This window comes from Harmonia axyridis, chromosome 7, assembly GCF_914767665.1.
Source record: "Harmonia axyridis chromosome 7, icHarAxyr1.1, whole genome shotgun sequence".
Lineage (NCBI taxonomy): Eukaryota > Metazoa > Arthropoda > Insecta > Coleoptera > Coccinellidae > Harmonia > Harmonia axyridis.
Genome location: NC_059507.1, coordinates 35,200,154 through 35,215,145, shown reverse-complemented (window position 1 = coordinate 35,215,145; position 14,992 = coordinate 35,200,154). Strand labels below are relative to the sequence as shown.

The window sequence follows — 14,992 nt, the reverse complement described above, 5'->3', positions numbered from 1 at the left end:
CAACGGTTGAGTTGATAGTTCTGAACATTCAGGAAATTAAAAGTTGACATTTATATAACTTGAATTTCGCGAAATATGTGTCGGGTATTCATTCAAGGGATCTTTCATCTGGGTTATTTGACAAAGATGATCAATGAACTCTGATCTTCACCTGTTTTTTGGCAATTTTCTTGAGGCGTCGGCAGACGAAATCGACTTCTACTTGACATGTCGAGCAATTTTCGCTTATAACTCGAAAACAATAGAAGGTGGCCAAAAATGATTACTACCCTTGTTAGTTTCTCAGAAAAAGAGACCGAGATTTTGTCTATCACCTCTGGTTTAAAAGTTGTAGTGCTAAAATATCGAAATTTTGAAAATATTCTTGAGAAAACCCTACCTAAAATCATTACAAAAGAGGTTAAACCATCATTTCGTGTATAATGAAGATGAAGTGAATGTAACGGGTTTTTCACCATAATTTGACCCCCCCTTTAACTGTGTTACTGAAAGAGGTACAAAAAAATGTTTTCTACAAAAGTTTCACGAAATCGACTAGTGTTTTTTAAAATGATTTCACAAAATGAAATATATACAGAGTGGGCAACATATTGATTGCAACTTCATTTTTTCAAATGGAACACCCTGTATATTTTTCTATATTTGACTAGCCCTTTTTGCCCTGACTTCGAATATATAACATATGTTTGGTCTATTTCTCTTATTCTGAGTACCATAGAGTTTCAAATTTTAAGAACCACCTAGCATGCTCAGTAATGCGATAACTCAAAATCCCCTTTTTTGAGTTATCTCGTTGTCAACGATATGACATACTTTTTTCACTATTAATTGGAATTCGATAATTTGGATGCAACTCCATATATTCTTCTCTCCTTGTAGCCTTCTTATTTTTATTGTTCTTCACATAAAGTGAAAATATTTCAAATTTTTCCGCTTTTGTGTAGTGCATATGCGATGAATATTTTCATTCAATGACAAACTTATGTTATATATCGTTGCCAATGAGATAACTCAAAAGAAGGCATTTTGAATTATCGCAGCCTACCACTAGAAAACTGATTACTGAGCATGTTAGGTGGTTCTTAATTAGAAACTCTGTGGTACTCAGAATAAGACAGATAGGCCAAACATATGTTATATATTTGAAATCAGGGGAAAAAGAGCTAGTCAATTATAGAAAAATATACAGGGTATTCCATTTGAAAAAATGAAGTTGCTATCAATATGTTGCTCACTCTGTATATATTTCGTTTTGTGAAATCATTTTGAAAAACACTAGTCGGTTTTGTGAAACTTTTGTAGAAAACATTTTTTTGCAGCTCTTTTAGTAACAAAGTTAAAGGGGGGGTCAAATTATGGTGAAAAACCCGGTACAACTTCGTACACCATATCAGTGTTTGGTCATCGCAGGTCCGCCAGAGCGTAAATAAATGGATACCTAATGTTTGACTGATACGTGAAAATCCACGTGGTGGTAATCCCTCCAAAAATATGTCACTATTCTGTCGCCCCATGTCGGGAAATCCCCGAAATCGATGTCTCACTTCAAGAAGACGTCAATCGTTATTTCCACGTAGGTATTCCTGTAGATCATATATCGTGAACGTGTTCTTTGGCGGTTTCCTCAACGTTTTCGCCAATTGACATGTTCTATAGCACGCGAATCCCCGTGGAATTGTCGCTTTCTACGATTATTTATGGTCCTTCGTGAATACAAATACACGCACAAATATCGGTCGGACACGACGGGAAACTGACGAGGGTGCGAACGCCAAAAACCGGAATGTATTACGCTGGCGTCGAGACGCGCGGCGTCGGATCCTTCTTCTCCGGCGAAATTGTTGAGCGACAGCGGTGGGAATGATTTTTATGGTGGGCGAATTCCGGATGGGATTTTCGGAGGTGTGGATGTGGAGAGGTTGAGTTCAGTGGGTTTTTTGTTCTTTCGAAATGGGATGTGGTAGGGATACGACTTGGAGGTTTGAGGATGATCTGTCGAAATATCGCTTTTTACGCATCAGGGTGCTTCTAAATTGAAGGTGAATAGGAAAATGAGAGATGCTTCGGATCATTTCTCGAAGTATATAACTTTAAGTTGGCATTACTCCTCAAGATGCCGACCGATTTAACAACTGTCAAGTGATTTATTCTCAGTTTGGTTTGGCAATTCATCATGACTAGACTCACGCCTGAACAACGCTTGCAAATAGTGCAATTTTATTTCGAAAATAATACTTCTGTGCGGAAGCGCACTTCTGGTTGAATGGCTACGTCAACAAACAAAACTGCCGCATTTGAAGTGAAGCTAATCCTCAAGTGTATGTCGAAAGACCGTTACATCCAGAAAAACTGACTGTTTGGTGCGCTTTATAGGCTGGTGGAATCATTGGTCCGTACTTCTTCAAAGGCGATTATGGCCAGAACGGTACAGTCAATGGTGATCGGTATAGAGCCATGATTACTAACTTTTTCATTCCTAAATTGAACAACCATGATATCCAGAAGCTGTGGTTCCAACAAGACGGCGCAACATGTCACACAGCTCGTGCCACAATCGATTTATTGAAAGACACGTTTGGTGACCGCCTAATTTCACGTTTTGGACATGTGAATTGGCCTCCAAGATCTTGTGGTTTAACACCGCTAGACTACTTTCTTGGGGGCTATGTAAAGTCATTGGTCTATGCGGATAAGCCACAAACCCTTGACCATTTGGAAGACAACATTCGCCGTGTTATTGCCGATATACGGGCACAAATGTTGCAAAAAGTCATCGAAAATTGGACTTCCAGATTGGACTACATCCGAGCCAGCCGTGGTGGTCATATGCCAGAAATCATATTTAAAATGTAATGCCACAAGATTATCTTGCGGATAAATAAAATTCATGTCAATCGAATAATCCATCGTTGTTTTATTGCAATTTAAAGTTCTATAGCTCTAAAGAAAACACCCTTTATATTTTTTATAGACCTATATTTTGTGAATATCGAGTATTTAAAACAGAGCATTCTTGTTGTACATTGTTATTGAAAATATGTATCCACTCTAGAACAGTCACTATCTAATTCGAATTGGATGAAAATCCGATGGAAATATCCCATATATCTGAAAGTAATTCCTTTGAATTCACCCTCACGGTGACGATATCCATACCAGGATTTGCATTATTGTACTTGGAAGCGTGAACGAAATCGGTCATTGTTTATTTTTAATCAAACTAGACACCCCTGTTTGCGTATTCGTACACGAGGTCATACGGGTAAGCAGTTAATTTGGCTATTCGCATGTAAAATTCACTGTTACGATGCACATACGCTTGCCAGACTATTACGGAAGGTTTTGATTAAACTACAGTCAACACAATGGTGCCAGTTTAATGGTGTGGCGTATTCAGCTAGGGAAAACGATTCACCTGCTTTAATGAAAATTCATTTTCTGTCACTTTGGAGTTGTTGGGATTGGAACTGGAAATGTGGTTTTCTGAAAGCTTGGAAATGAGTATTTTGTGAACCCTAGCCTAGTACTTACCTAAAGAAAATGGCCAAATGGTGTCAAATCGGGGATATCAGCTGTCCACCTCAAATCGTTGGTGATAAAGGGTGTTTTTTTTAGAGCTATAGAACTTCAAATTGCTATAAAACAACGATGGATTATTCGATTGACATGAATTTTATTTATCCGCAAGATAATCTTGTGGCATTACATTTCAAATATGATTTTTGGCATATGACCGCCACGGCTGGCTCGGATGTAGTCCAATCTGGACGTCCAATTTTCGATTACTTTTTCCAACATTTGTGGCCGTATATCGGCAATAACACGGCGAATGTTGTCTTCCAAATGGTCAAGGGTTTGTGGCTTATCCGCATAGACCAATGACTTTACATAGCCCCACAGAAAGTAGTCTAGCGGTGTTAAATCACAAGATCTTGGAGGCCAATTCACAGGTCCAAAACGTGAAATTAGGCGGTCACCAAACGTGTCTTTCAATAAATCGATTGTGGCACGAGCTGTGTGACATGTTGCGCCGTCTTGTTGGAACCACAGCTCCTGGACATCATGGTTGTTCAATTCAGGAATGAAAAAGTTAGTAATCATGGCTCTATACCGATCACCATTGACTGTAACGTTCTGGCCATCATCGTTTTTGAAGAAGTACGGACCAATGATTCCACCAGTCCATAAAGCGCACCAAACAGTCAGTTTTTCTGGATGTAACGGTGTTTCGACATACACTTGAGTATTAGCTTCACTCCAAATGCGGCATTTTTTTTTGTTGACGTAGCCATTTCACCAGAAGTGCGTTTCATCGTTAAACAAAATTCGCTCATGAAAATCGCGATACGTATTCCGCACAGAACCATTATTTTCGAAATAAAATTGCACTATTTGCAAGCGTTGTTCAGGCATGAGTCTATTCAGGATGAATTGCCAAACCAAACCGAGAATAAATCACTTGACAGCTGTTGAATCGGTCACCATCTTGAACAGTAATGCCTACTTAAATTTATATACCTCGAAAAAAAAACACCTTCTACTTCTCGACAACCCAAAAGTTGCTTAGTTTTGAGAACAAAGAGTGCTAGATTTTCACCTTTTTTGTTGTGAATTTCAACATTTTCAATGCGTTGTTGAAGTGTGTGTCGTTTAATTTTCAGTAATGGTTATTGAAAATGAAACCTTTTAATGGAAAACTCCTTATTATTCAGGTTCAAACGGTATAACAAAGAATAACTTTCCTAGGAGTCCTTTCATTTAAAGCAGCTTTCCGATGAATTTCTTCGAAATAGTCGGAAAATCTAAATGTAATTTACAGCTCATTCTCTCCTGTTCAAACCCCATATTGATCCAATAGTTGGTTCCTTCAATCAACATCTCAATACACGCCAAGGTAACGCCACTCAACGCAATCAATATCGGCATTATCCGCTGTAATTTCCCAGTGAGCAATTCTCAAACAACAAACATTCCACTCTCGAGCCTTTGTATACGAGGGGTAAAGCCACCCCTGTAACCCGAGGCGTTTGCTCGAGAAAATTAAATCCATTGTATATGTGGCAAATGTGTTTTCCCCTATCAGATTCAGGATATAAATTGAAATGCCTCAGTTGATCAGATTCAAGATCACCGCATTTCACTTGGGTAAACATTGGAATGAGAAAGGTAGAAAAAAAAGAAAAATGATACAGCAACTCATATCTGCATGATACTCCTATTCAAATTAAATAAAGGTGAAATTGGGAAAAATCTTTATTATTTATTCGTATTCATTTATTGAAAGATGAAAAGTACATACCTATATTATTCAGCTAGCGGTAATGTAGGTCATAACTCATGCAGATGAAGTTTTGTAATTCATCAAGTGAGTTATGACCATTACCACAAGTTGAATACTAAACTTTATCTACGACTATAACAATAAATACTAAGATTCAAGTACAGAGAAATAATTTCATTGACAAAGCTTAATAGTTACCTCTATAACAATGCTATACAAATTTTAGTTGTAATTACTTATTTTGTTTATTAATAAAATTGAAGGTGAAGTTGGAACAACCACTTAAAGGTTTTCCCTTTTTAGCTACATGTTTCTCTGATTGACGTTCAAAAACGCACGTAATTTCGAATAATCATCTATATCGATTACATTATTTATATTGAGTGTGCTTCTTTGCATGAAGTAGAAAGTATTTATTGCTAATTTCACTAAAATATCCCAACGAATATTCTATGTGAATGATACCTTTGTTCTTACTGCTACACCAATATTGAAATTTTTTGTTATTTATTATACAAGAGAAAAAAGTATTAAATTTCAGCTCGAAGTTTTCAAAAACAGAGAGCTAAAATCTAATATTTTTTCCGTGTATATAACTCAATTTTTTTTCTGTGACTGGAAAAAGTCTAAATAATCAAATTTCTCAATAGAAATATATTGAAGTCAGAAAATTTTTAACGTGAAATATGAATTTTGGCATGGTAGGAGGTTGTACAGCAATAAGACATGCATTGCTAAAGACATTTTTGAAGTAAGCAGTGATATCTTTCAATTCAATTCTGTAATTCGATTCGAAAACTGTGATCTTAGTGGTTCTCTAGTATTTAGTTATTTTGAGTACTATAAAGTTAAAAATTTTCTGATTCCGAGTTTTTCCTGACTCCACCAAGGTTAGTTGTAGCAGCGAAATCACCTTCTCAAAAATAATCATCAACTAAATCGCGGCAAATTGAAAAACCGCGTATTCAAGGTTCATTGAATAGAAAATGAAAAAGACCTGCTCTTCTTTTTCGGAACTGGTCTAACAAGAAAAGCCATCAACAGTATGTCGAATTATTCAATGATTAAAACTATCTTACTATTCGATAATGATGCTGACTGATATAAAGGTCATGCATTTCGAAGATTTGATACATAACTAAAGAAACATGGCGGTTGGAAGTCATTTACTGTTGCTGAAGGGTTTATGTTGATGAATCGGTAGTGTAGTACACAGGACAGAAGTAGCTAATAGTGTTCAGAACATGTGGAAGTCGTGAAATAACCTCGATCTGCACTTGATGACTACTGGTTTCGATAAAATAATCAATCAATTTCCAAAACTTTTGAACATTAAATGACATAACCTTCTGAAAACGAATGACATATGTAATGTCGAAAAATAGTATACCTACAGTGTTGCCATTATAACCATTTTAAATTGTATCAATCCTTTTGGAAAACCCCATAAATTATAATAACTAATAACAATTAGTGTTGATAGTATTATATGAGAGTTCATAGGACTGTAAACTTCAAAATGGTTGCAAATACAGAAGCAAATTATTCTGGTATACGAAACACCAAAGCTCCCGGCGATAAAACAGGCCCTTCCAGGTGTTTTCAATAAAAACAAAGGGGCGCTCATACTTTCAAATGAATAATTTATGTATTCCTCATTCAAATCAGCATCCCCAAAAGGCCATACCGAAAGCTGAAAGGGGTGATAAAGCCCTATCGTCATCGACAAGCTCTCTCGAACACCTGTAACGACAATAGCGCCACCTAGACCAAACATGAGTGAACCCAATCGGCCCAATCGCGGTAGGTTTCGCCATCTGTACACCCTGAGGCGAACTACGTTACTACCTTTTTTCGACGCTAGAGGGCATCCGCGTCTCCACATCGTTCAATGCCGATGCGAGCCTTTGAAAAGGCCAATATTTGATTTTCGAGGCGATTCCAGAACTAATGAAATTTTTTGTTGCAGCTTTCCGAACTGGAGCAGAGGGTGTTGGAGGCGGAGGGACGGGCCGAAGAGGCAGAGGATAAGGTGAGTTAATATCCAAGTCCGGATTGAGTCTGCTATATGAAACTTTGGGGGTGGAATACCCGAACAAGAAAGTATTACGTTAGGTATATTCGTTATTTGATCGAGTGTGATTCTCGGGAACGGATATGAAGTCGAGAAGATTGAGGGATTGGACCAAACGTTTCCATGAGAAAGCGTAGAAGTTATGAATTTTTAGGAATTCCGTCCAAGTGGCAACGTTATATTTTTCGTTTCAAGGAGTCTCCTTACTCTTTTTATCACATTTTGTATGAAGAATATACACTGCGCAAAAAAATTAACGCACATTCTGAAAATCTCAATTTTAATGAAAGTTAAACTCTACTTTGACTTTATAACTTATTTTTTATGTTCTCTCGGGAAGGTTTTGAACGAAACAAGACACATTAAATGGAAGAAAAATTCAGGATTTCACTGAATCTTATGTGAAAGAAAAAAATAAACAGTTTTCAAAATACTGGAATGCTGATAAGTGATTAAATACTTGGTATTTCCATCCCTTGCGTTAATTACAGCTCGGCAACGACGGTTCATACTCAAAATGAGTGATCTTAAAATGTTCTGATCTAATCCTTCCCAGATTTCTCTGAGTTGGATTCCTAAGTCATTAAGAGTAGCTGGATGATTTTCTGAACTTCTCAGCCTTCTATTGAGGTTGTCCCAAACCTGCTCAATCGGATTGAGATCTGGACTTCTTGCTGGCCATTCCATTCGAGAGACTTCAACCTCTTCAAGGTACTCGTACTCCTGAACGATGCGCGCACGATGGGGTCTGGCATTATCGTCCATAAATATGAAATTTTCACCAATCTATGGGACAAATGGCACTACATGCTCTTCAAGAATGTTCCTTATATACCTATCAGCATTCAAAGCTCTATTATCAACGACCACTAGGTCTGTGCGAACAGTCAAAGATATTCCACCCCATACCATAATCGATCCTCCCCCGAAACCAGTAGTATTCAGAAAATTGCACTGAGCATATCTTTCATGTGGACGTCTATATACAAGGGAACGTCGATCACAATGGTAGAGGCAGAATCTAGACTCATCTGTGAAGAGAACTCTTTCCCAATCAGCCTCTTCCCAATGGATATGCTCTCTTGCGAAATCCAAACGCACCCTTCGAGGGGCGGGGATAAGAGCTAGGCCTCTTGCCGCGACGCGAGGCCTTAAATCATATTCTCTGAGGTGATTTCTTATTGTCTGAGTGCTAATTTGCACCCCATGAAGCGAGCGGTTGCAAACCGTTGTCTCAACGAAGAAACACTCAAGTAACGTTCTTGAATGGCAGTTGTTACCCGTGGTCTACCCTGTCCTGGTCTTCGGACATTCATACCTGTCTCCCTGAATCACTGCAACATTCTGGACACACTTGTATGGGAAACTCCAAACCTTTCTGTAATTCTTGGTCCGTACTTCTTCAAAAACGAGGATGGCCAGAACGTTACAGTCAATGGTGATCGGTATAGAGCCATGATTACTAACTTTTTCATTCCTGAATTGAACAACCATGATGTTCACGAGCTGTGGTTCCAACAAGACGGCGCAACATGTCACACAGCTCGTGCCACAATCGATTTATTGAAAGACACGTTTGATGACCGCCTAATTTCACGTTTTGGACCTGTGAATTGGCCTCCAAGATCTTGTGATTTAACACCGCTAGACTACTTTCTGTGGGGCTATGTAAAGTCATTGGTCTATGCGGATAAGCCACAAACCCTTGACCATTTGGAAGACAACATTCACCGTGTTATTGCCGATATACGGCCACAAATGTTGGAAAAAGTCATCGAAAATTGGACGTCCAGATTGGACTACATCCGAGCCAGCTGTGGCGGTCATATGCCAGAAATCATATTTAAAATGTAATGCCATAAGATTATTCTTGTCAATCGAATAATCCATCGTTGTTTTATTGCAATTTAAAGTTCTATAGCTCTAAAAAAAACATCCTTTATAAATATAATGAACGAGTCAATCCCCGTTACCGTCCACGCCACTGCCCTCCCGATTCACCACACACTGGATCCGAGAGAGAGACGAGCCCCGGTCGCTTAGCAACCGCGTTACTTTCGCTATCATAAGTATATTGATTATTTCTCGTCGTCGGGACGCTCAGCGCCGGTAATGGCGTCTTCAGCTGACGGAACAACACGGGAATAACAGGAACGGTTTTTGTTCTTGCTTAGTTTTTTTCGTTGTCGTTTTGGTTTCGTTAAATTGTGAGTGGCAGGGCGACCGAGTGCGGGACACGCATTGGAAACATGTAAGTCCGTGTAGTTTTGCAGATTCGATGTCGGCGGACAATTTTTGGCGTCAATGTAACCCTAGCTTGTAGTAGAAGGTTTGGTTTTAGGATTAATTTATGCCGTTTTTAAACAGTTTGATTTGGCTTGAATATCTGTAGTTTTTGTAGAATTATGTGAGTTTTTTAGTTCTTGCTTGGTTTGTCTTTGAAACCTTGTGTTTAATCCAACAAAAACTATATTGCTGAAGTCTCGAATCCTTTCATATTTCTCTTTTTGCTTACCCCTATCAATTTTTCATATTCGAGCTCCCGAAAGTTGTTTATTCTTTTTATTGCCAATTTTGACGTTTGACGTCTGACACTTGACGTACCGTGTATGCGCGAACCGTTCGATTTTTCCCGTTTGGTTTTAACTTATTCATAAACATTGGTTCGGTCAATTTTTCTATTTTTAGAAGGGATGTAACCAAAGACAGGGGATTATCTTGAAATTGTGTACGGCGTTTTTGATATGTAAAGATAATAGGATTGCCAGCCCTGAGTAGGGCGATGGGATAGTGTTTTGAGCACGTTGTTCTATTAGGGTCAAGGTTGGCCGTGCCATCGGCCAAAAATGTCTGTTGCAGTTTCGGTTTGGAGTGATAGTTGTGGAGTTTTTGTGGAAAGTTTTGAGTCGGTGGAAGTTGGTAGGGGAATTTTGTGCTGCCAGGGATGAGAATTGTTGAGTACGTATTTGATAGAAATAGGGGTTGAACGATTTGGGTTTATCTGGTTCATAGGAAGAAATCGATTCTTTCAGAATTATTTTGTATCGAGATGAAATTTTTATTACCAAGAATCAATACTCTTATGCCCTTTCTATGAATTCTCTGAGTATTTCTAATTTTGAAACTGCCTCTGATAATAATTGAAGTAGCCAGCCCGATATTTGTTTTTAAGGAACTTTCTTAATATTTATTTATTGCCAACAGATCTAGTAGAACATCCTCCGAGTTACAATGATATCACCCCGGTTGACTTTCTTTCTTTCCTTAATTTAAAATTCCTCTTCGAGCTATTTGAGCTGTGTGATAAATTTGAATGTATAATTATATATTTCATTTCATTGAACAATTATTACAAGTAATTTTTTTAATGTTGTTATATGATGAGAGCATTCTCTGTAAATAACATAATGACAAATGTCTATTCTAACATATTCTCAATGAAGAAAAAAACAAAAATTGTTTCGCGCAAATTTAGTTTCACTTGTTGATGTATAAAAGCTGATAAAAGTAAATTGGGGGTGCAAATGAACATGAAAGATTCCCAGGATCATTTTAAGAAGAGAAGTTCTATAAGAAGGACCCGCAAAAATTGTATTTTAGAGATGAAGGGTGATTTTGATTTTTTTTCATACAACCTTTCTTCACAACATATTCGACATAAATTCGGGATAGATATTCAAATTGAAAGTTTTCATCATGTGATATGCTAATTTTGAATATAAATCTAGAGGTTGACAGTACTATTTATTTCCTCTAGAATTTATTTTTGTTCCACCACTGTTAGTTAAGAAAAATGTAAAAAGAAACTTTGCTATTCATTTTCCCAATCTGGAGAATTCTCTCATTTTCCTTTGTACATCCGATAAAGGAACACCCTGGAATGGCTACATTAACAAACAAAACTGCCACATTTGGAGTGAAGCTAATCCTCAAGTGTATGTCGAAACACCGTTAAATCCAGAAAAACTGACTGTTTGGTGCACTTTATGGGCTGGTGGAATCATTGGTCCGTACTTCTTCAAAAACGATGATATCCAGAACGCTACAGTCAATGATGATCAGTATAGAAACATGATTACTAACTTTTTCATTCCTGAATTGAACATTCATGATGTCCAGGAGCTGTGGTTCCAACAAGACGGCGCAACATGTCACACAGCTCGTGCCACAATCGATTTATTGAAAGACATGTTTGGTGACCGCTTAATTTCACGTTTTGGACCTGTGAATTGGCCTCCAAGATCTTGTGATTTTACACCGCTAGACTACTTTCTGTGGGGCTATGTAAAGTCATTGGTCTATGCGGATAAGCCACAAACCCTTGACCATTTGGAAGACAACATTCGCCGTGTTACTGCCGATATACGGCCACAAATGTTGGAAAAAGTCATCGAAAATTGGACGTCAAGATTGGAGTACATCCGAGCCAGCCATGACGGTCATATGCCAGAAATCATATTTAAAATATAATGCCACAAGATTATATTGCGGATAAATAAAATTCATGTCAATCGAATAATCCATCGTTGTTTTATTGCAATTTAAAGTTCTATAGCTCTAAAAAAAAACACCCTTCACATAGATAGACGGATTATACGCAATTCTTACATGTCCCCAACATTGTTAGATTAAGTTGTCGGATTGTGATAAATATTAAAAATCCACAATTTTACTATGTCTTCATCAATGTATATTATATTGAATGAAATATATGTTTATTTGAGTGATTCCCCATTAAATATTCAAATTTGAATATTTGGAATCCGATATTTTTTCTAATTGTCGAATTTATAATGAGCAGAATATTTATTATTTTCTGTATCTACTCGCTGAAAACTAAGGTTTGGCAACTTTTGCTCTCCTAGTCTCATTGGATGTTTCAAGTCATTTGGCGCGCTTGAAGTTTGTTTTCTGAAGTTGTGATATATCTGGGTATTTATTTCAATGTATTTTGAGTTGATATGAAACGTTGATTCACTATGGGACATAAGAAGTGCGTTCTTTGTGGAGAAACTCGCGAATTGAGTGAAATATCGTATCACTGATATGTTTTCATTTCCGCGCGCTTCATGTCAAATTTGATAGTTCATGTTGAAGAAAAAATTGGCATACTGAAAATGACATACGCTCCCTCTATCTATGTTTATTATTCTGAGGACGGAATCATACGGCGATCTGTTGAGAGACGACTCTAAAAAAACTATGATTTCTCATCGTATCTACTGCACCCCCTAAAACATAAATGAAAATCTCCAACCCTGACCACTACTTTCACTACCATTCACCACCCTCTCCTTTCAATCGAAATTAATATCAGATTCAAATTAAAAGCAAACCGGTCTTTCCCCCCTCCGCGTCACATGTGTACAGAGTGCGTAAGACTGCGAACGACCCCTGTGCGGATTATATACAGAGGGGTGCACGCATGAACGACATACATTTCAACGAGGAAGCGAAGCGGGGCACCCATGTGATTCATTCGGTATGAGTGGGCCCTCAACCCTTCGTTTAAAAACGAAAGTGTTTCCGAGAAACAGCCAGCTGGTGAAGTGACGTGAGTCGCTTACCAGGAAGTACACTCTACGTGATGATGGTTTCAATTGGCCCGCGACGTTCCTTTTGTAGGCTTGCCTCAAGGTGTTCGAGCTTAATTTAGATTTTTAAAGATGGTTTATGTGAGGACTTTGAGAGGATGTCAGCCGAAACTATCGTTGTTAATGAGTTATGTATTATCTTAAGATATATGAGGATTGTTACGGGATATATCAGTATATAACATAAAATATATTGGGATAAATACCTAAACATATCAGAAATTCAGAAAACAAACTTCAAGCGCTACAAACGACGTGAAACAACCAATGACACTAGGAGAGCGAAAGTTGCCAAACCTTGAATATCAGCAGGTAGATACAGCAAATAATAAATATTCTGCTTATTATAACAATAACAATTAGGAATTATATTGAATTCTAAATATTCAAATTTGCATATTCAATCGGGGATTACTCAAAGAAATATATTTAATTTAATATGATATACATTCATAATGATATAGTAAAATCATGGATTTGAAAATATATCACAATTCGACAACGTAATCTAACCATGTTAGAGACATGTAAAAATTGCGTATACTCCATCTATCTATATTTTTCACTCAGTGACATCTGATTTCCAACAAAAATCATCAGTGAAGTAAGAACGTGTAATGATGATAAAAAATGTCTGTTTCACATCTGACAAGTTGAGTGTTCTATACAGGCACAATCTTTCAAAAGGAACATGACATATCTCTTCACTTCCCTTCGCCTGTTTAAACCTCGATGACTAAGTGCCATTTCGATAATCCCCGAACAAGAATCATCTGGACGACTGTTCATCAAGACCTCTCCGAATAAAATACGGGCATCCTGCCATTGGCGGCGATGATTACTCTTCCGCTGGAGTCGTTCCACCCCCCGATCATTTGTTCCAGGGGTTCATGCGTTCTCCACCCCTTTAGAGTCAGATTGGCGACCGTCCAGAGGATTGAACGTCGCAAACAGTGATAAAGAGAGGGCGCCGAACTTCTGAAGATGCTTCCAGGATTTATGTCGCGATTTCCTTTAGACGTGTCGAAAAAAAGGATGAATTATAAGGCAGACGTCGTTATGGGAACGTTAGAGGAGATTTTTTCTCGGAGTTTCCATAACTCGCCCGAGATTCGAAGGTTTTATTATCAATCCGTGTCCGATTTACGGAAATTCGAGTTGGGTGGAGCTTTGAAGTGGAGGCATTCTTCACTTTTGACCTTTCACTTAGCCTTTTTATCGTTTTACTGTTATTGTTCTGGAGTTTGGGGGTTCACTCCGAGGCTTTGGGTCTTCGGAGAAAACAGTAGATTTTCTTATGAAGCTTTTACGAAAGAAATAATTACATTTCTACTTCATAAACACATATTATCTTTTTGAAAACGCACTGATTCCTTTCGAATATTTCTGATTATGAAGGATGTTAAATAAATGCTAAAATGCAAGAAAATAAAAGGTGTTATTTTAGAGCTATAGAACTTTAAATTGCAATAAAACAACAATGGATTATTCGATTTACATTTTAAATATGATTTCTGGCATATGACCGCCACGGCTGGCTCGGATGTAGTCCAATCTGGACGTCCAATTTTCGATGACTTTTGTGGCCGTATATCGGCAATAACACGGCGAATGTTGTCTTCCAAATGGTCAAGGGTTTGTGGCTTATCCGCATAGACCAATGACTTTACATAGCTCCACAGAAAGTAGTCTAGCGGTGTCAAATCACAAAATCTTGGAGGCCAATTCACAGGTCCAAAACGTGAAATTAGGCGGTCACCAAACGTGTTTTTCAATAAATCGATTGTGGCACGAGCTGTGTGACATGTTGCGCCGTCTTGTTGGAACCACAGCTCCTGGACATCATGGTTGTTCAATTCAGGAATGAAAGAGTTAGTAATCATGGCTCTATACCGATCACCATTGACTGTAACGTTCTGGCCATCATCATTTTTGAAGAAGTACGGACCAATGATTCCACCAGCCCATAAAGCGCAACAAACAGGCAGTTTTTCTAGATGTAACGGTGTTTCGACATACACTTGAGGATTAGCTTCACTCCAA

The 14,992-nt window shown here is 37.9% G+C and overlaps 1 protein-coding gene across 16 annotated transcripts in view; it reads left to right on the top strand.

Moving 5' to 3' along the window:
* The window catches only part of LOC123683961 (uncharacterized protein CG43867), a 253,551-nt gene that overhangs the window by 223,473 nt on the left and 15,086 nt on the right, over positions 1-14,992 (top strand). For 15 of the 16 annotated variants that reach the window (XM_045622990.1, XM_045622988.1, XM_045622983.1 and 12 more), the window contains exon 3: positions 7,251-7,313. In XM_045622990.1, coding sequence (XP_045478946.1) covers positions 7,251-7,313 — 63 coding nt within the window. Of the gene's footprint in view, positions 1-7,250; positions 7,314-9,460; positions 9,607-14,992 lie in introns of those variants that run through there. The other variant, XM_045622994.1, reaches the window with a different exon arrangement.